This window comes from Nyctereutes procyonoides, unplaced genomic scaffold (genome assembly GCF_905146905.1).
Source record: "Nyctereutes procyonoides isolate TBG_1078 unplaced genomic scaffold, NYPRO_anot_genome, whole genome shotgun sequence".
Classification (NCBI taxonomy): Eukaryota; Metazoa; Chordata; class Mammalia; order Carnivora; family Canidae; genus Nyctereutes; species Nyctereutes procyonoides.
Window position 1 is genome coordinate 12,669,319 of NW_026575044.1, and position 22,667 is coordinate 12,691,985.

Here is a 22,667-nt window from a genome sequence, read left to right on the forward strand (position 1 = left end):
TTAAACTACTTTTGTGACTCATGGCAACTCCAAAGAGCTAGAGAATGAAGCCATCCTGTGAATCGCCCTGTAGGCTGACAGCCTCCTTGTCCCCGGCTCCTCCTGGTGCAGGTGACCACCCGGTCCTGTCCCCACCGGCCACGAGGGCAGTGCCAGCCTCTGGGCCTCTGCCCACGTGAGGTCGGAAAAGCAAATGTTTGATTGAACAACAATCCTTTCGTGAGATCCCTTGGCTTCTCACTCAGGAGTGCTTCCCAATTCTCAGACCTGTTACCTGTTTCTGATGGAATCCTCTCCTGGCAAAACCACGAGCAGTGTCCAGTAAACCCTGCACAGGAGCCTTTTACAACTCTTGACAGCTGGGATTTGAAAAAATAGGCTATGACTACCTGACTTGCCTAAAAGACGTGAGGACCCCAGAAAAGCAGACCAGGTAGGTAAGCCCACAAGGACAACCAGGATGCTTGCGGCACTGCCGTGGTCCATCCCGAAGGAGGGCCGAGAGTGGTCACCAGTGGGGACAGAGGTCAAGGCAGAGCACAGAGCTGGCGCTGAGGACCCAGAGAGGTCATGCCTGTGAAAGTAGAGGAACCACAGACAGCAAACATAGAATTCCCCGCATTTCCGCTTCTGGGAATGCACGGGAACGGGGCGGGGGGCAGGGGGAGAGACAGGGCATCAGGGACCCCTACACGCCGGTTTTCACAGGGACAGCACATGGTGGACCCAGCTAAGGGAGAAACACGGATTATACATGCAATGGAAAACTCTCCAACCCGAGCAGGTCACGAGGTTGGCACCTGCTTAGGTGCCACAGGGAGGAATCTCCCAGGCACTGAGCTCAGTGAAGTGTCCAGGCCCAGGGGACAGCCAAGACTTGCTCTGGAAGGTGCACAGAGCAGCCAGGTTCGCAGAGATGGGAAGCAGGATGGAGCCAGGCTGGGGGAGGCGGTGGCCAGTGTTTCATGGGGACAGAGTTTCAGTGTGGGAGGGTGAGAAGATTCTGGAAGTGGACAGTGGGGGTGGCAGCACCGCAACATGAGTGTAATGCCACTGAAGTATACACTTAAAAATGGTTGGAAAACAGTAAATTTTAGGTGACATATATTCTACTACAATAAAAAAAAAAATGACAGATGGGACGCCTGGGTGGCTCAGTGGTTGAGCGTCTGCCTTCGGCTCAGGGTGTGATCCTGGGGTCCTGGGATCGAGTCCCACATCGGGCTCCCCGCAGCGAGTCTGCTTCTCCCTCTACCTATGTCTCTGCCTCTCTCTATGTCTCTCATGAATTTTTTAAATAAAACCTTTTTTAAAAAATTACAGTTAAAACATGAGGGGCATCAGGCAGAGCCTCAAGTAGAAACAGGCCAGGTGAGGTCCCTCTCCTGCTCAGGTAGCAAGGCTGACACAGTCCAGAACCAGAGAAACCTGGATGTCTGTACAAGGCAGCCTGAGTCTGGGCCTGGGTCAGATGGTTACAAGAGGATGGGACTGGTCTACCCTGTCGGGCTCCATACCCCCAATGGGCACCTGCACCAGTTCGGGGTAAATGAAGACCAGAGAGCCCGTCCTCTCTGTGACCACACGGCAGAGGCTCAGGCAGTGATGGGAGGCCCAGTTCTCAGAGCTCCAGCAGACAGGGTAGCCAGGCCTCTGACGCTGAGCCCTGGACGGTGAGACATCCTGGCTGGTAGCCCCTCTGGGCTGCTGGTGAGTCCCTGGGGACTCGTGCTGTGCCACCTGTTGGGAGAGATTGGGGCTGGGCCAGAGCACATGGCAACCCACGAATTCCCTGGGAGACAGTACCACTGGTCCCCAAAGCCACACTGCTCCCTCTTCTTCGAGGGGACTACGCTTCACAACCAAACGAGGCTACAAAGAGGTGACTGTCAGACCTCGTGACAGTCAGAGCCACAACCACAGCTGCACTCCGCCACCTTTCGTGTCCTCCCAGGGTTCCTCGAATGAGTAACAGGGACAACAGTGCCTGCCTCCAACAGCAACATACGTCATCGACAGCTAAGCTATGCAGCCGAGGTGTGCAATGGACTCAGGGTGCGCGTGAGTGAACAGGGGTTGAGGAGCCACACATGCTTTTCCGGGCGGCGGCAGTGAGGCAGAGTGAGCTGGCTTGGTCATGGTCTAGACTGGGGTCCGCAGGGTGAAGAACATGCAGAACTTAGATCCGTGAGGGGAGGAAGAGTGAACACTTTTCTGAACACATGAGGTAGGGGGCGTGAAATGGACACTGGACCTCAGAGGGGTGAGGGACCACGCTTGCCTGAACAGCCTCCAGCAGCCAACCCACATGGGAGCATCCTGTGAGCCGACCCCAGTCTTCAACCCCGTGCCCGGCAGGGGACCTGTAAACATCCTAATGCCCGGACCTGTGCCCCCAGAAAAGTCGGCGGCTTCATTAGAGTCTAGCAAATTACTCTTCATTTACGTATCTTTTTTAGTGTTTTTTTTGTTAGGATTTATTTTAGCAAATGAGAATGTCTCATGCTTGCCTCTTCTGTGTCAAATTAAAACATTTGCCAGCTCGTTGTTTGGTTCCAGAATGGTATTCAGAGACAATTAAGGATTATAATTGTGCACATGGAAGCTTTCCATAACTTTATGGGACATTACATCAGAGTCCAGGAGCCACGAAAAGCAGTCCGGCAAGGCCTGGCTGCCGTGTTGAGACGTGTCGTAGTGTTCCTGCGAAAGGTCTCCAACAGTAACTACCTCCAACCCATGCAGATCTGGGTGCACACCTGAGTTCGACTTGGTGCATACCAGCAACGATGCAGCCCTTCTCTGCACGGACACAAGCCCCTGTCCTTCTGAGAAACCATCCCTCGCCAGAGTAGGAGCACACAGAAGGAACCCGATCAGCGAAGACGTCAGGCGGGACTATCAGGCTGGCTATCTGAGCCCTAGGGGTGGCTGTCTGCCATTGGGCTTCCAGGATGGGAGGATGGTTGCATTTCACAACCCAATCCATGAGCATCCACTGCCACAGGTGGGGCTTCTGTCTCCAAGCATAAATCAGAGCACCTGCATCACCCGTCAGACTTCAGACAGCAGCCTCTCCCAGACCTCTGCTGCGCAGAACCACAGCCCAGGGTGGCACGCCTCACCTGCACCCAGACTCATGTGCCCTGTCAAACATCTCCCCAACCCCAGGGTGGGAGCCTGAGCTTGGACATGCTCCTAATGCCCAGGCAGGGCTCCTCAGGCCTCCAGTGGAGCCCAGAAACGTGCATTTTTAATAAGCACCCAGGTGACTGCTGTAACCAGCTAAGCCGGGGAAACCATCCACTGAGCAAGAGTCTGTGGGTCTTGGGTGGTCTAGTCGATTGCCCAGATCCTAGATGTGTGTTTTCTGTACTCACTGGACTCTGACCACAGTGACACACTGAGGCTACAAAAGAGGGTGGCATTCCTGCCCTGGAAGGGCTCACAGTCCGGGGAAAGACTGCAGCACCGTGGGCAGGTCCCATGGTGGTGAGGACAGTAGGACCCAGGGGTGGGGCAGGCAGCCCCATACAAGGTCTACAGGGTTGGGGGTGCAGCCCTTTGGGACAGGGCAGCTGCAGGTAAGTGAAGGCAGGGCAGGAAGAAGAGACAGGAAGGAACACAGAAACCGTGAGAGCAGCCACAAGGAGGGCATGGCCCAGAGCCTGGAGGTCATGGACAGGCCTCGGCTGAGCCCTGAATGGCACTGGGAGTCAGGCCACTGGAGCAGGGCCAAGAAGGGAGGCTCTAGGCCTGAAACCACGAGGAAACACTGACTGAAGTAAGGCAGATAAGGAACCAAAGTGGCAAAATGCTAACATTTGCTGATTCTGGATGATGGGAGCAGGAAGCTTTTCAGTCTTGGTCCTTTTCTGAACATTTGCTACAAGAATAAAAGAGGGAACGAACAGGGAAGCGAACAAGTCAATCTGCGAAGGAAAAGGCCGGTGCCCTGGGGAGGGCCCAGAACAAAGCAGCTGGCCCACAGGCTCAGAGACAGGGGGGACAGACCAGCAGAGGCAGTGGCTGAGCACACGGGGGCAAGGATGGGCGATGTCCCTGGGGAGCCCACAGGGGATTCTGAGTCTGAGGAGGAAGGGGAAGTGTGCTGGTGGAATGTGAAGCTCAGAGATGGGCAGGGTGCCCAGGTGTCCCTGCCAATAACTCTACCTTCTCTGTCAGCTGGCAGTGAAGTCTGAGAGGGTAGGGTGCCCCAGGGACTCTGAGGAAATGCCAGAGATCTGGAACAGTACCAACGGAGCTGAAAGAACCAGCCGGATCATGCTGGGGGGTCAGGGGATGGAACTGAGGCCCTGCAGAGGCTGAGCCCAGCCTCGCTGGCTCCACCATCCCTGAATCAGGAAGGCAGCAGCCAGGGGCCAGTGGGTCCCCAGGGGACCGTGGGGAAAAGGGGCTCAGAGCAGTGGTGAGAGGCAGCTGGAGGTCGGTGAGGTCAGGTGGCACAGGGTGGAACACAGGGTCATGACCGGCGTCAGCAGAATGCACGAGAGCCCTACCCTTCACCCCAGAAAGGGGGGAGATCCAGAGGGGGCGTATGACTGTGACAGAGCCAGGCCCTGGCGGGACCCCCAGGGAGTAACCAACAGGAGGCAGACAACAGCCCAGGTACAGCTGGCAAGGGCGCTACCCACCAGCACATTTCTAGGAGAGCGGGGTGCCAGGGGAACTGGTTTACAGACCTACTGGGAGGGAAGGCAGCAGAAAGCAAGTGCAGAGGAGACCCTGTGCAGAGCCACAGGCAGGGTGGGGGTTCTGGATGCAAGTCAAGAGAGGTTCTAGGCCCCGTGATTCAGGAAGGGACTCTGCCCCCCTGGGCGGTACAGGTAGCTGCTCCCATTGCCTGGCAGAGGCTTCGTACTAGTCTCTGCCTTTACAGTTCCTTCAGGCATCCTAACGCCAAAGCCAAATATCATGGTGGCCCCGCAGCATCCTACCCCAAGCAGGCCCAGAGCCTCACCAGGCAGCGGGTGGGGGCCGGTGCCTGCTTGCTGTACAGGAGCCCTGAATTCCACATCCTCAGTCTGCTCTCCTGCCGGACCGTGGGGGAAATGCCATGTCCTCGAGGCTGCCCCCTGCAGGGGTCGTCCTGGGAGACCGCCAGCCAAGAACTGAGCGCCAGCGCCAGCCAGGTGGCCTGACGTCATGACTTGCAGGAGGCATGGTCTCTGGGAACAGCTGGCCCTTGTCCCCAGGCTGTACCCCTGCAGGAGAGCCAGCTCCAGCATCATTGAGTTGGGCCCCACAGCCCTGGTAACGGCCAGCCTTCTTGTAATAGCAACAGGTGCCAGTACAGCAGAAACAATCATGCTCTAAACACCCAGGGAGCTGTCCCTGGGAAGTAGCCAGAAGCCAAATCAGACATGAGTTACCATGTTAGCCAGAAGCATGTCAAGCCAAAAGGGAACAAGAAAGTATCCTCCAAGCATTTACGGAGCCCCTGTACAAGCACCATCCCCAGCTCTGGAGAAATGACCTAAAAAGGTGGCTGCTCTCACAGAGCTTCCTTCCACACCAGCCACGGAGGGTGCAGAAGGCGGAGGCACCCGAAGGCCGCAGCTGCAGATGCCACATTAGACATGGGGATGCCAGTGGGGACAGGGTGTCCCAGATGGAAGGAACAGTGTGGACCAAGCATAGCTGACAGCTCAGTGCTGTCTGCTGAGCAGACCGTCCATGGATCAGGGTCTTCCGAAGATGGGTTGGTGTCAACCCCAGGCAGCCCAGCATCTCACATTAACTATGTTTTCTTTCCAGATGGATGACCAGAGGAACTGAGAGGTCCCCAAGGTCCCCAGGGTGGGATCTGTGACAGGCTGGAGCTGGCGGTGAAGCTCAGCCAGGACGACATCCTGCCCAGCAAAACTGCCTCTCTGTAAATAAATATGTGTCGCATCATCTGTCGGGGCCCATCTAGCCCTCCCGCAGCACACGCCACCGCTATGCGTCCAAAGACATACGATCAGGAACTCATCTTACTCGTATGTTGCCAGATCTCACAGGTCTTAAAAGTGACTCTAGGTATTAAAAAAAAAAAAAAAAAACTTTGAACGCTAAAAACCTGAAATGAATCTTTGATCTTTTCAAAGAATGGTTTCATCTGTATTTATATAAATGTGACAGTCTGCAAAAGGCCTGCAAAAAGCCCGACCAAGCTGGGGCTGAGAGCGTTCTTGCCAGTAAACACTGTTCATTTCATATTGGCTGGAAATAGAAATCACTGCACATCTGAAGCTCTTCGGAACACCTTTTTCCCTTCTAAACATCCATATGCAATTTTTAAAAATATACAAATACATGGTGTTGGAAGAAGAAACACACAAATCATTTCTGGAGGATGTGATTAATGGTGATTTTTTTTTCCATATATGTCCCTGTATTTTCAAATTTTTCGGCAAGGAACCTGTATCATTTTAGAAGCAAAAAACCTAATTTTTTTAAAGAATAAAATAGAGGTGCCTGCGTGGTTCAGTCAGTTAAGTATCTGCTTTGGTGCAGGTCACGATCTCAGGGTCCTGGGATCAAACACCACACCAGGGGTCCCTGCTCAGCCAGGGAGTATGCATCTTCTCTGCTCCTCCCCCCACTCATTCTCTCTCTCTCTCTCTCTCTCTCTCTCTCAAATAAATAAAATCTTTAAAATAAAATTGAAAAATAAATAATGAAATAGAATCTCCTCTTTTTAAAAAGTATATGTAGTATGTTAGAGGTCTTTGTTGTTATAACTCCAATCAGAAATTCCAGCCCAAAATATTTTATTTATATAGAGAAAGGTAATCCTCTGCATAAAAACATTATCTACTATTATCAAAATTAAACAAGCCAAAATAGTAAGTAGATTTAGAAAGAAGACATGGCCACAGCAGGCTCACTCAGTTCAAATCCCAGCTCCAGCACACGCAGCTGTGAAACCTCAAGCAAGTTTCATAACCTCTCTGATCCACAGTTCCCCAATCTGTAAAAATGTCATCGGTGAGGAGTGAAGGATGGCTAGAGCAGTAAGGCCATGTGCCTGAAGGCACGCAAAGCCACACACACACACACACACACACACCCCAAACAAAAAACAAACCCTCACGTTTATTCTGCATGTTCCAAATGTGGCAAATGGTGGCTGATATAAAATTAATCGGTAATTCAGAATATTTTCATTTGAACAGATGCAAATAAATTTTCCAAGTAAAACATGAGACTTGACAGCAATGTGCTTACGGCCACATCCACCCTTTCTCCTGGGTCCTCCGGGGGAAGTGAGCATCTGACAGGTCCTCCGAAGTGCCTAGAACTGGCCTGCTGTGCACGCTCAATAGGTAGTAGCTAGTAGTATCACCACCAAGAAGGTGTGTACCATTGAGTAAGAAAAGGACACGGCAACAGAACCAGCTTTCTAACTGGAGGGTATTGCTAAGTGCCCAATCCACTCCTGGGGATGTTAACATACGCTAAGCAATCGATATGGCTTATCAGATCAAAAAATACATAAGAAAGATAAGAAGCCAGAAAGAAAGCAAACACACAGCCTAACGTAGAACCAGCTCTCCTAAATTTCTTTGGAAGTCATTACCACTGAATGCGCAACACCCACACATACAACATGTGCATTGATTCCCCTTTTCAACGTTCAAGAGCCAAATCAACGTGGGGAGGCTTTAGGCTGTTTGATTCCGAGACAGGGAGAAGGAAAAGATGCAGGAAAGAACAAGAGGCTGGAGACTTGGCAACACTCGTTGTAATCTGAATTCAAAGAGCTCCTGTTCTTTTTATTATTAGAAACTGGCATCTTGCCCCCCCCCTCCCAACTGGGAACCCGGTCAGGACCTGGTGGCATCCGACTACCCCCTGGACACAGGGGTGTGGGCTGGGAACTCCTAGGGGATGCCAACAGGGGATCACCCCAGCAGCCAGCTTTGATTCAGGGATCTATTAGTCAACCAGATGCACATGCCGTCCATTTAATTACCCTGCTCCTGAATTATTTATTATCTTCCCCTGAGTGAGAGGAAATTATTCTTGCTGGTTACCTCTCTGCTCCAGGGCCCTGTTCAGAGAACCCCATTGCTGATGGTTTGGTGGAGCTCTCTGGTACCTGCCACCCTCTGGCCAAGACGAGAACTTAAAGAAACAGCAAGTGAAGTATTTCTGAAAAAAAGGGAGTCATTAGCCTTCTAGAATGCAAATAACTCCCCAAATCTGGGGAAACACAGAAAGCTCCTTTGAAACACAGGACACATGTGCTGTCCTGTTTGGGTGTGATCTGTCCTGCACCCCTATTTTTTCTAAATTTGGTAAAGTTTCCTTCTCCCTTAACAACTGTCAACAACTCCTAGGCTCCTTTCCGCAGACAGAATCATACCCAGAATCCCAGGGCAGAGGAGGAGAGGCTGCAAATCCCATATGCAATCTGTAAAAAAAGTATCACTTTTCACTGCCCAGATTTTTGATCAGCCAGGAAATTCCTGTGTCTGAATCCCTTCTCCACCTGCCCCCATTTCTAAACCGACGGATTCACAGACTTGCAGCATCTAGACACAAGGGGAAGCCTGGGGACCACCCAGGTCAGCTCTCACTTGGGGACGTGGAACGAAGCCCAGCCAGCCCAGCCAGCGTCGTGCCTGCTGCCAGGCTCCCTTTCCTGGCTCCCAGAGCGCCTCTAAGAGGACCTTTAGTTCTATCTTAAGATAAGCCGCTCCAGAAACCGCTCCTACAGACCACCAGCATCCTATCCACACGAACTCTCCAGTCTGCTTTCCATCTGCATTCTGGGCATCTGCCCCTGTGGGCACGCTCTATAGGGCTCTCGGAACAGGGGTCTCCTGGAATCTACCCAGGGTCCCTCCATAGCCCAGGACGCGCTGGGCGGGGAGGCTGCGCCGCGGGCTCCCGCTGGAACTCTCCACCTCAGCCATTCTTCCTCCACCAGCTCCTGGCTGGCGAGGGCAGGGGGGCCTAAGAGCGCTGGGCTTGCCACCTGTGCACCGTGTTTGCACTGCGGCCACCCCCTCCACTATGTACAACAGCTCCAGGTCCCAGACCCTCCCCATACCTGCAGAACCAGGACCCACCTCCACTGCCCCCAGCCGGAGCGACCCGGGGAGGGCGCGGGGCGCTGGGGGCGGGGAGTCTGCAACCGGCGGGGGGGGGGGGGGGTCCTGCAGGCGCTGGGCGGCTGGGTCCCCTGGAGGCAGCGGAGGACTGGGAATCTGGTCGCCCACAAGGGCCTCTCTCCGCGGGACAGGTGACCCCGGTGTCTGGTCTCTCCCTCCCCTCGCGGCCTCCCTCGCACCCTGTCCCACAGCGCTCCCATCATGTCTCCGCTTTGTCTCCAAAAGTGTCTAAACGCAGCCCACCACAGAGCTGACATTCTCAGTGTTTAGTTGTTATAGTTACTTGACTAACTGCGGGGCCGACAGAGGCGCCGCTCCCCGGCTCCCGCGGGCAGGAAGCGCAGGGCTGGTGGGCGCGCCGCTGTGCGCCTGGGCCCCGCAGGGGGACCAGCGGCGGGACCAGCGGCGGGACCAGCACCCGGACCAGCGGCGGGACCAGCACCCGGACCAGCGGCGGGACCAGCACCCGGACCAGCACCGGGACCAGCGCCGGGGCCAGCACCGGGACCAGCGGCGGGACCAGCGCCGGGACCAGCACCGGGACCAGCGCCGGGACCAGCGCCGGGACCAGCGCCGGGACCAGCTCTCCCTCTGCCCCCCGCCAGCAGCCCGGCTCCGATGCCGCCAACTATCCCCGCCCCGGGACGGAGGCTCGCGGAGCCTCAGGGACGCTTCAGAGAGACCGGGGAAGGGGTGGGCCGGGCGGTAGTAAGAGTCGGAAGCCGGTACCGCTTACTCACGTGCCAGATGGCGAAGAAGATGAGCGCGGCGCACAGCACCAGGGAGAGCATGTAGCAGAAAGCGGCGAAAGTGAAGGCCATGGCCAGCGGCGGGCCGCGCGCCCCAGCCCACACGCCGCGCCCTCGAGGACCGCACTCGCTCCGCGGCGGGGCCGGGGCCGGGGCCGGGGCCGGGAGCAGGCAGGCCCGCAGGGGAGCCCCGAGGGTCAGGGCGCCCGGGACGCCAGCCCGCCCGCCGGCCGCCGACCCCCGCCAAGCTGCTGGGGCGTCGCCGGCGGGAAGCGTCCCCAGATCGGGGAAACCAACGGGCGGAGAGCTCAGCCGCCGAGTGCAGCCGGAGAGGCCCGCGCCACGAGCTCCGGCGCCCAGGATCCCGGGGACGTGAGGCCGCTCCTCGCGGACCCCAGCGCCGCCGCCGCCGCGGGCGAGCACAGTCCTGCGGGGGTCGGAGGGGCCCGTGCGCCGCGCGGAGACCCGATCCCCCCGGAGCCAGGCTGGACCCGGCGCGCACGGCTCGGCCCCGGCGGCCGCGGCGGCAGGTTCGAGGCCGGGAGCCGCGCCCGCCGCTCCACCTGCTGCTGCAGCCGCCGCCTCGGCCCCGGCGCCCCGCTCCCGCTCCGCGAGCGCGCGCTCCCCGCCGGCAGAGCTGCGGCGGGGGCGCCGGGGCTGTGCGCGCCCGCCTCTCCCAGGACACCTGCGGCGGGCGGGCGGGCGGGGACTGGGAACACGTGCGTCCGAGGAGGTGGGAGCTGCGGGGGGCGGGGAGGGGGGCCGCGGCGGCGCCTAGAGGCCTGGCCTTGCCCCTGCGGTGCCCTCCCCGCCCCCGCCGGACCCTCCCGTGGCGCCGGCTCTGGGTTAAGCCAGTGGACCGTCCAGAGCACCTGCTGTTGGAGTCAGACCCCGGCGCGCCAGTCTCTTAACCTTTTCACACCTCGGTTTCCTTATCTGAAAAAACTGGGGAAAGAGGACCACCAATCCATGTCACGGGGTTAAATGGGAACCCGAGTCAGGAAGCGGGCGCCAGGCCTAGCACTGGCTGCGCGGTCAGTAAACCGCGGGGTTGTATGCGCACGCTTTGCCCCAGTGGCCCAGGGCTTGGAAACGCACCACGCCTCCTGCGTAAGGGATCTCTGGTAGAGCGGGGAAGGGCGTTCCAGTCTTTCCGGGGTCTTGGGAGCGGGTCTCAGAGCGCACGCGAAATAAACAGCTGTCGATGGTTCTGACCCTGGTGCCACCTGTGCAGCTCCCACCTGCGATTCCGGCTGTCCCCTGCGCCAGGACAGGACTGGGAGAGCTCTGCACACCCCTGGCCCAGGGGGCTCTCCTCCGTGCCTCAGCTTTCTTGCAGAGGTCGTCCCCCCTCCACCTGGGACACTCCATGCTGCTCAGTGGGGAGTGCAGGAGCTAGATAGAGAAGTCTGGTGGCTGTTGACAGAGGGTCAGCATTTAATTGCCTCTGGGTCAGGACCTGGTAGTGCTCCCTGTTAGAAATTATTGAGGATTTCAAGATGGAAGCCATAGAGCATTCATCCAGGTAGGATGCCCTTCTGACCAGAGGGCCTTGGGCAACCATGGAGATTTTGCACCTGCAAATCCTCCCCACTCTGGGTTATACTCTTTATCACTTTCTCTCTTACTTGGATGTCTTCCAGTACAAATACTCCTTAAAAACAAACAAACAACAACAACAACAACAAAAATATGGAAATGAAAAAGGATGTAACAGACGCCAGAGTTGGCCACTCTCAGACACCACTGGCACCATGGTATTAGGCTGCTTCCGAGCTCTGTTTTTTCCTTTTCATTTATAGCAATCACATCTCTATATCAGCCATTAAGGTTGTAATTATACCATATAAGTTTTTTGGCACCAATACAAAAATATCACAGGAAGATATAATCATTCAAATATTTTTAGTTCCTTCAGGTTTGATCTATTGTCTTTTGCTTCTGCTGGTTCGTGCTTGCAGAGCCCTCACTCCTTCTACGTCCACTAAGTCTTTATTGTATGCCAAACATTTTTTTTTAAGGCTCTTTGCAGAAATTCGAGGACTAAGATGATGTTTTCTCTCTCTAAAGAGGATTTTCTACATCTTTTACCAGGTGTTTGGGGACTCTAAACTCTGGCACTCTAGAATTGCCTTGCTCCAAACTCAGGGATTGAGATTTTCTGGGGTGACCAGTCTGTTTCAGGGCTAGTTTTCTCAGTTCTTTTTATTCACCAGTGGACCTTCTAGATCCCCCGCCAAAGCAGGTGGTCATTAAGTCCCAAACTCTGCTGGCCCTTGGACTTTGGCTTTTGCCCCAAGCCCTATGAAGCACTAAATCTCCAACTCAGACTCTTACCCTTCCTCCAGATTAGCAAAGGCCCAGAAAGACAAGACTGGCCCCCAATGCTAGGCGCACTGGTCTGGATCCTGTCCACCCTCAAAACATGGCCCCAGTAATTCCTTACTCTCAAGCTAAGTCTTTGATGCTTTTAAGAAGAGGTGTTTAGATTTTATTCAGCTTTTTAAATTGTATTTAGTGGGAGGGTTGGTCTGAATTATCTAGCTCAGTGTTACCAGAATCAGAATGTCTACATCAAAATAAAATGTCAAACAAAAACAATTGAACCCAACATCCTACCACTCTGACTTTCAAGGCTCCGAATATACCTTAGCCTCCATCTTTCTCGACCTTTCCCCAGCCCTGCTTTATCTTGTGTTATCAGTAGTAGGATCTCAGTAAATAAGAACCACAGAATTAGTGTTTACTAATTCAACAAATGTTATTTAGTGGTTGGGGGTTCTGGGGGGACTCGCAAGATTCCAAGCCTAATTGGTGAGATTATAAATAACTAATTCACGAGGGAGCCTTAGATGAGGGAGGAGGAGAAGACTTGCCTGTGACACAGCAGAGGAAAGCAAGGGAGAAAGTAACGAATGGAGGCTGAGAGACCAACCTACATTGTTTCACCAACTGTAGACATTGAAAAGGCAATTGTTTTGTTTTGGTTTTTTTTCCTAGCCACCATGCAGTCACAGGCAGACATGTGACACAGTTTGAGCTTAGAAGATATGTACTTCTTTTTGCCTGGAATGCAGACATGCTACCTGGAGGTACAGCAGCCATCTTGTAACAGTGAGGAAGAAATCAACACAGTAAGAATGGGAAAGCTAAAAAGATAGAGAGAGAAAGCACCATTAACAAGATAGAACCACCACACCAGCCCTGAACTTCTCTGATTTCTTATAGTGTGAGACAATAAAACTTCTGACTTTTTTAAGCCACGAAAGTAAGGAATTCTGTTACCTACAGGTAAACATGATTCTTAACTAATACCATGGTTTAATGTGTGTGTGGGGGGTGTTTTCCTGATAGGAGAAGAAATCATATCATCAGTTCAGGGCTGGTGTAGCAGCTCCTTGACATTGTTACAGCCCCCAGCTCCTTTTACCTTCCTAACTTGCTATCCTTAGCACGTGGATGTGGTTCTCATGGTCACGAGAAGGCTGCTGCATCTCCATCATGTTGTGGGCAGGACAAAAGAGCCCAAAGGTTTCAGCCCATGAAGCCATGTTTTTGGGGAGAGTAAAGGAAACTCTCCCCCGGGATCTGCTACCTTTGATTGGCCACAACTCTGACACTCAGCTTCCATACCTAGTTGTAAGTGAGTCTGAGAAGGTGAGTCTTTTCCTCTTCTGGCCTCTTTCAAACAGGCAAAGAAAAGAGGGTTTCGAGTGGACTTTGGGATATCCACATTTATTCCATGCCCATTACTGGGGTTTTCTCTTATAAAACTTTCAAATGGGGATCCCTGGGTGGCGCAGTGGTTTGGCGCCTGCCTTTGGCCCAGGGCACGATCCTGGAGACCCGGGATCGAATCCCACGTCGGGCTCCCGGTGTATGGAGCCTGCTTCTCCCTCTGCCTATGTCTCTGCCTCTCTCTCTGTGTGTGTGACTATCATAAATAAATTAAAAAAAAAAACCTTTCAAATGTAGGGGCTCCTGGGCGGCTCAGTTGGTCCGACTCTTGATTTCGGCTTAGGTCATGATCTCGGGGTCCTGGGATCAAGCCCCGCGTCAGGCTCTATATTCAGTGGGGAGTCTCCTTCTCCTTCTCCCTCTGCCCCTCCCCCCATTCACATGCACTCTCTCTAAATAAATAAATAAAATTAAAAAAAGTTTTTTTCAAATGTATAGGAAAGTAGAAAAGAGGGCATAGTGACCATTCGTCTCCATATCACTCACATTCCACAACTGTTAACATTTTGCCCTATGTGCCTCCTGGTTCTCCCAAATTGCATTTTACAGCTGGTTTGTTTGGAGCAGAATGTAAAGATTTTCCCTACACCTCGCACTCTAGGACTTTTTAACCATTTTCTTTTGTGTAATTTATCCAACAATAATTCTTCTTAAGCTGAGTGTCCTCCATTGACAGCTCCATGCTGAGCACAGTGACTATATTCGGTGGAGGCCCATGTTGGTTGCCGTGCATGCCTCCACATATCTAAGCTGGCGTTGTCTGACTCAGGACGTCCTCTTGACTTGTGGGGTATGCATGCACATGTGTGGAGGAGCTAGCTATGAATTACGGATTTCATTAAATTAAGAATGGATTAATCACCTCTTTGTTTTCTTTAAAATAACTTAAATCTAACTTTGAGTCCCCTTCCTGCTTGACTAGCAAGGAATTCAGTATCAGCCTTCACTGGGGCTCCCCAAGAGATCTAGGGGGCTTACATATACCAAACGACAGGCAGCTCCTCTCTCTGCCATTGGTCATTTGACCACGCTGGTTCCTGGTTCCTGCTGACATTCCAGATGGCCTGGTTCTGGGTCCTCTGGCCTCTGGCCTTCTGGTCCCTCCTGGCTGGAGTGCTGGGAGCCTCTGCACCCTGGGCACCACACAGCCCCGTCTGTGAGGTTTTGTCTCCTCCAAGAGTCATGGGTGTGAAACAGTGTATATGAGTCCCCTCTCTTCCAGAACCCAGCCTCAGTCTCTTTCCATCCTGCCGATTGCTCCCCACCTCCACTGGCTGTTGCAAAGCCATTCTCCACACTTGTCTCTCCCCCAGAGAGACATCTCCCAGAATCTCTCCAGAACCAGAAAGGACCTTTGACTTCTGAGACCTTCATCTTTCCACCTCACAATTTATTCACCCAATAGTCCTTAATATGACTGTAGCCATGATGGTCATATTGGAAGTTTTCTGTTCCAATTGGTAAATAGCATAGCGGTTGTCACAGCAAACAGTAAAATTAATAAACAATTAAGTTCTAAATTAAACTCATTCATTCAGGCTCATTGTCATGGGCCGTGACAAGGATCGTTGATGAACCTGGCTGTACAAGCTCGTGCATCACGAAGCTCACCGGGCTTCTCGCTGTCGTGGAATCACAGGGCTGCCATGGACTCTAACTAGTTACTACTTTGGTTGCATGTGTGCATCATAATTCCTGTGCAAGTGCACAAGTAAATGCAGTGTGTCAATATTTACAAATTTAAGGATCTATATATAAAATATTAAAAACGAACTCATGAAAGAAAGAAGACTAAGTGTGGATCTGTTTATTACTGTTCACTTAAACATCACTCACCTCAATCTTCCGAGGGTGCAGAGAACGAGCAGTGATATTAATAATGAATCCCAGCCTAGAGCCCATCTCGTGCACACAAGTCCAAGGACCTGAACACCTTTCACACTCACAAGAATTAGTACAAAATAATACAATGCTTCATACTTCATAATAATTTGATTATTTTAACAAAAATATGAGCATCTCATCAGTGCCGGGGATACAAGAATGGATGCAAATGGTGCACAGTTTGATTGCAGATCACATGCTGCCAAAGCTCATGGTTTCATTAAATAATTGTAATTATCAATAAGAGAAACAATCCAAAGATCACTTTCACACAATGAGCTTGAAAGAACAAAATTGCCTAGATTTAAGTGTTTAAAATGTTGATAAAATCAAAAATACCAAGAAAATATCCTGGCCAAATATCAGCATTAGCTAGCATGTGCTTAAATATGATAGACCAGGGATGCCTTGGTGGCTCAGCAATTGAGTGTCTGCCTTTGGCTCAGGGCATGATCCTGGGGTTCTGGGATTGAGTCCCACATTGGGCTTTCTGCATGAAGCCTGCTTCTCCCTCTTCCTATGCTCTTCTCTCTGTGTGTCTCTCATGAATAAATAAATTAATGTAAAATAATAATAATAAAATAAAGTAAAATAAATATGATAGACCATTTCCAGAAGTGAAATATTCAACAGCCATTTTTAAAATAGTATCTATATAAGCACACACTGCATCCTATATTATGGTCCCGCTTGTTGGGAAACCTATATCTACTGAAATGAGAAAATAACTTATTTGAAAAGTTATAAATCAAGACAGTAAAATATTTATTTCCTAAAAACTTCAATGTTTTGCATAAAAGCATAGTAATAACTTATTTTAAAATGATACAATCAAATATGTAAATTCAATAAATCACTTTAACTTTTTTCTTGGTAAGCTTTCTACTTATTACTGCATTAGTCTGCTCTGACTGCCGTAAGGAAATGTCACAGACTGGGCTGCTCAGGCAAGAGAAATTTACCTTCTCACAGCTCCAGAGGCTGGGCGTCCATGGCCAGGGTGCTGGCAATCCGGTTTCTGGAAAGAGGCCCCTCCCCCCTGCTCGTGCGCTCTCCCTCTCTCTCTCTCTCTCTCAATCTGTCTCTCAAATAACTAAAATCTCCAAAAAAATTTTTTTAAATAAATAAATACTGTGACTTTGCCAAACTACGTTTGCAAAGCTCCATGGATTGAAGATGACAAAAATTAATAAAAGTCAGTCTGACTCATGAAATATGTTCCCCAAGGACAGGGAGGCCCCACCAGCCCCTGGTCTCTGGTCCTGCGCTGAGGTGCCACACTGGGGGAGACCTTCTGGGCTCTTCCCGCCCTGAACATTGGTAAGTATGGCCAGCTCCATGTGGATCAGAGACGGCGCATGGCAGAGCCCAGTCCAGAGCTAAGTCACAAACAGATAAAGAGTAGCTGCTGTTTGAAGCCACGGGGTTGGGTATTGTTGGTTGTGCAGACAGATTACTGCAAAAGTCCTTTATTCACCAAGGGGCCTTTCTAACATGGAGCCCACTGTACACAGAACTCACAGCTTCCAGAAGGGAAAGTATAAAGCACACTCTCCTATAGCTTAGGTAAAGCGTGCCTCCAGCTCCCATAACTCCCATTTGCTCTAATTCCATCCCCCAAGACCCCCCTCCAGACAAGCAAGGCATAAATTCTCTGGGGTCTGGGGCAGGGTGACCTGTCCAGGCCACCTGGGCCAGGCACGGGTTCCAAGACTCATGTGTCCTGGAGCTGCAGAGTTCTTATCACCTTGTTTGTTTGGGGGCGGGGTGCAGTAAAATATACATAACATAAAATTTACTATTTTAACCATTTTGTTAAGTATGCAGTTCTGTGCCATTAAGTGCACTCACAATGTTATGCAATCATCACCACCATCCATCCTTAGAAATTATTCGTTTTTCCCCAACTGAAACTGTCCCCATGAAATAATAACTCTCCGTACTCCAGCCCCAGGCCCTGGGTCCCATCATTTTACCTTCTATCTCTATGTATTTGCCTATTCTAGATACCTCATATCAGTGGAACACCACCCTGTCTTACAATTCAGCTCTTTACGTGTTGAATTTCTATCTCCCTCTATAAACTGGTATTAGAGACTCTTTCTTATTCATCTATGAATCACCATTACCTTCCCAGCATCTGGCATATAACAGATGTCCAGCAAACATTCAACAAATGGATGGATGGTGGATGGATGGATGGATGGATGGATGGGTGGCTAGATGAATAGATGCATTTATCACAATCTGACTGGTAACCTTTAAACAAGTCTGCCCACTAGGTGATGAGCAACACAGACAGGGGCCATGTCTGCCTTTCATATATTTCCCTTAGAGTACTTACCACTCTGCAGCCACAATCAACAGGGCATAATCCATGCCTGTAAGGAGCTCACAATCTAACAGAGATGCACAGAGCCATCTAGGACTTTGATAAGAACCACAACAGGAGCACACATGTCTTTGAAGGCATCTGGTACAAGGCTCAGATAGAGTATGCTCAATAAACGTATTTTTCACTGAATTGAAACAGATGACTTAGTTGGGAAGCTTTGGGCCTGACTTCCCCCTTCCTAGCTATGTGGCTGTGGGCAGGTGTGTTGTCCCTCCATGCCCTGCATGTGCATCAGCGTGGCCTGTGTAGATAGGCCAAAGCAAGTGCAGAAGCCATGCTTCACCAAAGAGGTAGTGGGGAGGGGGAAGGGCAGGGCTTCTACCCCAGAGCTGACAATTCTGGAGAGTCCTGGGGCCAGAGGCTGAGGAACAGGACACAGCTTCCTGCTATATCCACAACTCAGCTGAATGCCATCTTCCCATGAGTGCTACTTTCTGCAGAAATTAGTACCGCTAAACAGGCACCATAAACAGATCACAATGTGGCTGTTAGCAGAGCAACACTCTCCACTGCGCCCTGGGCCCTGGCTCCTTCTATACCTGGAGATGTGCCATCTACCTCCACGATGCTGTTCAGAGGCTACTTGTCCTGTGCAGGGAGACTGTGTGTTGGACACTGAAGAGCCGGGGGTCCCTAATGGAGCTTGCTGGAAACCTGAGGTGCCCATACCTGTCCACTGGGGTCAAAAACCAGCTCCCAGCTTGGCCTTTGTCCTAAAGCATTGGCAGTGGATGCCTCAGGAGACAGGCTGGCATTATGATTGACATGACCCCTCTGTGCTGCCATTAGAAAACTAATGTTACTACTTGTAAATTCAGAGAGGAAAGTTGAGGACTCAGTCTTTGAGTCCAACGTGACAAATTTCCCTGTGCCTCTGCACACTGGGCACAGAGTGCTGTTCTGAGAAACAGTCTCAGGTGTCCTGGAGAAAATCTGAGGCTACTAAGTTTAGCCCCACAGCTAATGAGTCTGTAACTCACAAGATTAATGTTGGACCTAATTTTACAGTCTGAGTATTGCTGGGATGACTTCCCTTCCTTTCCATCCTCACTCTCCAAGGCCCCCCCCCCCCCCCGGCTCCCCTGTGCCCTGAGGGGCCTCTGTCCTGGCCCAGCTCTGCCGCCTTGCTCTCCCCCTCGCCTTTCTGTGCTCCACCAGAACTTGAGCTGGTAAAACCGTGAGTGACTTCATGTTTCCTTATTCTCAGTTCGCCTTAAGGATGTCCAAAGCTTTTGCATGCACAGCATGCACTCACGATGCCCACACATGTGCACACTCGGGAGGGAGGTCCTTGCAGCTTCATCTGAATGAGCACCACGTGCCATGACAACCGCAACCGTCGGGTGTTCTGGGAGAGCTATTTGTAAACCGTGGTTACTTTTTAATAATGTGGGGCCTGAACTCACCACCCTGAGATCAAGGCCTGAGCTGAGATCAAGAGTTGAACGTTTACCCAACTTAGCCACCCAGGCGCCTCTAAATCATGGTCCTTAATAATCCATGCCAACCTCTTTCAGGCACCAGATCCAGACAAGCACTGGCCGTGCATTCTTCCCCTTAATCCTCACACTCTGCCATGTGTGCATCAGGATCTCGGTTTTACCGACATGAAAACAGAGACTCAGAGAGGTCAGGCACTTGCCTAAGGTCACACAGGAAACTGTAGGGTCGGCTGGGATTCACTCCCAAATCTGTCCAACTTGGAAGCCTGACTTGTAAGACATGGAGGCCTAGGGATGCTGGCATCCTGAATGAGAGCAAAGAAACTCAGCAGCTAAGCCTGTGACAGCACAAATAGGCTGGGTTGGGTTTTTTAAAGATTTATTTATTTATCTGAGAGAAAGGAGAGCATGAAGGGAGGGAGGTGGAGGAGGGGCAGAGACAGAGGGAGAAGCAGACTCCCCCCTAAGCAGGGAGCCTGATGTGGGACTCAATCCCAGGACCCGGAGATCATGACCTGAGCCGAAGGCAGACGCTCCACTGATTGAGGCACCCAGGTGCTCCACAAACAGTTTGTCTTATAGTTCAGTATCTGGGACCTGAAAACAGAAGCTCTGCAGTTGGAAACATGCTAACCTATGTGTCCTGGTGTGCAGGGCAGAGAGCAGATGCCAAGGTGGGTAGGCCTGATTAGTCTGTGGTCTCTTCTGATCTGAATTGGGCCTCCAAGAAACTCAACTCTGCAGTGAGACCAAGCCCCTCCTGTATGCCATCTGTGAGCCCTAGTGGCACAGAGAAGTTAGGTAACTTTGCCAGGGACTCACAGCCAATAGACAGAGGGACCAGGATTCAAACCAAAGCAATCTGACCACACAACTGGTTCTGAAATCCAACATCTCATGAGGACCCAGACTAACTGCCCAGAACAGTGCAGATTATACATGACTTGGGGCACAGGGGTGACTTTCTGGGGGGGGGGGGTTGACTCTTCAACCCCAGCTAGAAGCACAGATGAGATTTAGGGAAGTAAAGGAGTGCAGGGGGCCAACATGTGTATTCTTTCTCAGATCATGGGACAGATCTGTTTGGCTGAGTTAACAGAGTGAGATGGGAAGCATAACTAGAAAAGCAGGTTTGGTGGCATTGAATACCAACCCAGTTGAAACAAAAACAGCTTTAAGTGAAGTCAGGGTCCACCTTTCCTGACTGCCCCCCATCCCCATGTCATGTCTGTACATGTGTGACTATACGGAAGGAGCAGTTTCTGGAGCAAGGCCTTATCAGTCTTCCATGGAAACCCACCGTGTAAATGGAGCCCTGGAAGCCCCAGCAGGTGGCAGACATAGCTGCCACTCGTCCTGGCGGGACCAGTCCCCTGGGACGGGGCGCAGTAAGGACACAGCCCCACGCTCACGGTTAAGATGCAGAGCTGTCACAGGGCCAGGGCGAGGGCAGGGAGCTACGGAGGCAAAACAGCTCAAAGGAACCAATAGTCCAGGCGCCTTTCATAAGGCTGGATGGTGGAATGTGGCTTGCCGTGATTTCTCCATTTATTCAACAAACGTTTATTGGTCTGCCGTCTGCCAGATACTGTGCTGCCATTTTAAACAAACACTCTGATGTACTGGTTATCCTCAAACCCCCACACCAGACAGTATGGTCACACTGGCAAGCCCCGACCCGGGAACTGCTGGGGGCCCCCACCCTGGCTCCACCTCCACCCTCAGAGCCCCACACATGAGGTGCAGGTGCCAGAGACTCCTCAAGCGCTGGCTCCATCCTGGGAGCTCCTCCCTGGAGCGTGCAGAGGTGTGTGTGTGTGTGTGTGTGTGTGTGTGTGTGTGTGTTCTGGGTTAACAATTCTCCCAAAACTCAAGTTTGGAGCAAAAGCTCATTTTAAGCTACAGAGCAGTCAGCAGAGAGAAAAGAGTAAAAAAACATCAGAGGCCCCTGGGTGGCACAGTCCGTGAAGCCAGTGACTCTTGGTTTCAGCTCAGGTCATGCTCTCGGGGCTGTGAGATGGAGCCCTGAGTCAGGCTCTGTGCAGAATCTGCTTGAGATTCTCTCTCCCTCCCCCTCCACCTCTCCCCAAGCTTGCTCTCCTTCTCGAAAATAAATAAATAAATCTTTTTTTAAAAAAGTGTCCAAATGTCGAGGAACAATTCTTGCAAAAAGCAGACCCGCCCACACCCTCTAAGAGTCAGCTTTGAGCGGAGGCTGCAGCCTGCAGCTCACCCAGGCAGAATTAGTTTCGCCCGCACATCGGAAGTCATGGGACTTCTCTTTCATGTAACCTGGATACTCATTCTCACCTGAGAAGACTACACAGTTATTCTGATTTGGCTAGACTTACAATAACGATGGTGTGTCATCCCTTCAAAGTGCCTCCAGCAGGAAGCTAGTTCAGAGCTGCTGGGAACTCCAGTGCACAGCGGTGCGCAGAACTCGAGCCCCGGGAATATTCAACTCCTCACTTGCCCTGACATCCGGCAGACGTGGGGCGACAGCAGACCCAAATGGGTTTCCTGAGCAGCAAGCATTGCATTCCAGCCTTTCATCTCAAGGCTCAGGCCCTTGAATGGATCCCAAGGGGGATCTGGGACGTGCATGGACATCATGTAGCCCTTGTGACGGCTCCAAGCAAATGCGAGCCATGGAGAAGCAGGTGGCGTGGCCCAAGGCTTGACACTAAATGAGCTTCAGAACTGACAACAGAAGCCTCTCAGGCCATCAGGTTCCATAGTTTGAGAAGCCAGTCATCAAATCCCTAAATCTTTTTTCTAACTGCTAGAATCAGCACCATCAAATCGGAGCTAAGAAATAAGTAAGTCTTTCCTGGTGCTGCCAGCAAAATGGGAAAAAAATGTGCAAAAATCTAGTTAATTACTTAGGACATGTTGGCAGACACCTCTGCTCGTCAAAGTCCTGGTTTTCTGAATGATTATTTATATCTGAATTAATTTACACTATGGGAGTTTTAAATACTTTTTTTTTTTTTTTTTTTTGCTAAAGTAGCAGCAAAGATGCTAGTAGAAACTATGCTGTTTCTGAAAAATCCCTTCAGCTCCGATTATTCACAGGCGTGGGAGACCCTGTGCCAGCAGAGGTCCCAAATAGGAACTCCCACAGATATTTTTGCTGGAGCCACTGCCCCTCTCTTGGCTCTTGCTGGCCCCTGAGCCTGAGCCCTGGTGCTCACCATCTTGCCAAGTGTGAGTCCAAGGCAAAGGCCCTGAGAAAGTCTGGACACTGCTTAAAACTTGAAAAAAATGAGTGGCAGGGGTCAAACCTCCAGTTTGAAGACGAGTATGTCTCAGGATGCAGCATACAGCATAG

The 22,667-nt window shown here is 51.6% G+C and overlaps 1 protein-coding gene across 3 annotated transcripts in view; it reads right to left on the reverse strand.

Moving 5' to 3' along the window:
- The window catches only part of CNIH3 (cornichon family AMPA receptor auxiliary protein 3), a 213,289-nt gene that overhangs the window by 87,145 nt on the left and 103,477 nt on the right, over positions 1 to 22,667 (reverse strand). For 2 of the 3 annotated variants that reach the window (XM_055323890.1, XM_055323889.1), the window contains exon 1: positions 9,866 to 9,994. The exons of the other annotated variant lie outside the window; for it this stretch is intronic. In XM_055323890.1, coding sequence (XP_055179865.1) covers positions 9,866 to 9,946 — 81 coding nt within the window. In that variant the 5' untranslated portion in view covers positions 9,947 to 9,994. Of the gene's footprint in view, positions 1 to 9,865; positions 9,995 to 22,667 lie in introns of those variants that run through there. 3 annotated transcript variants of the gene reach the window in all.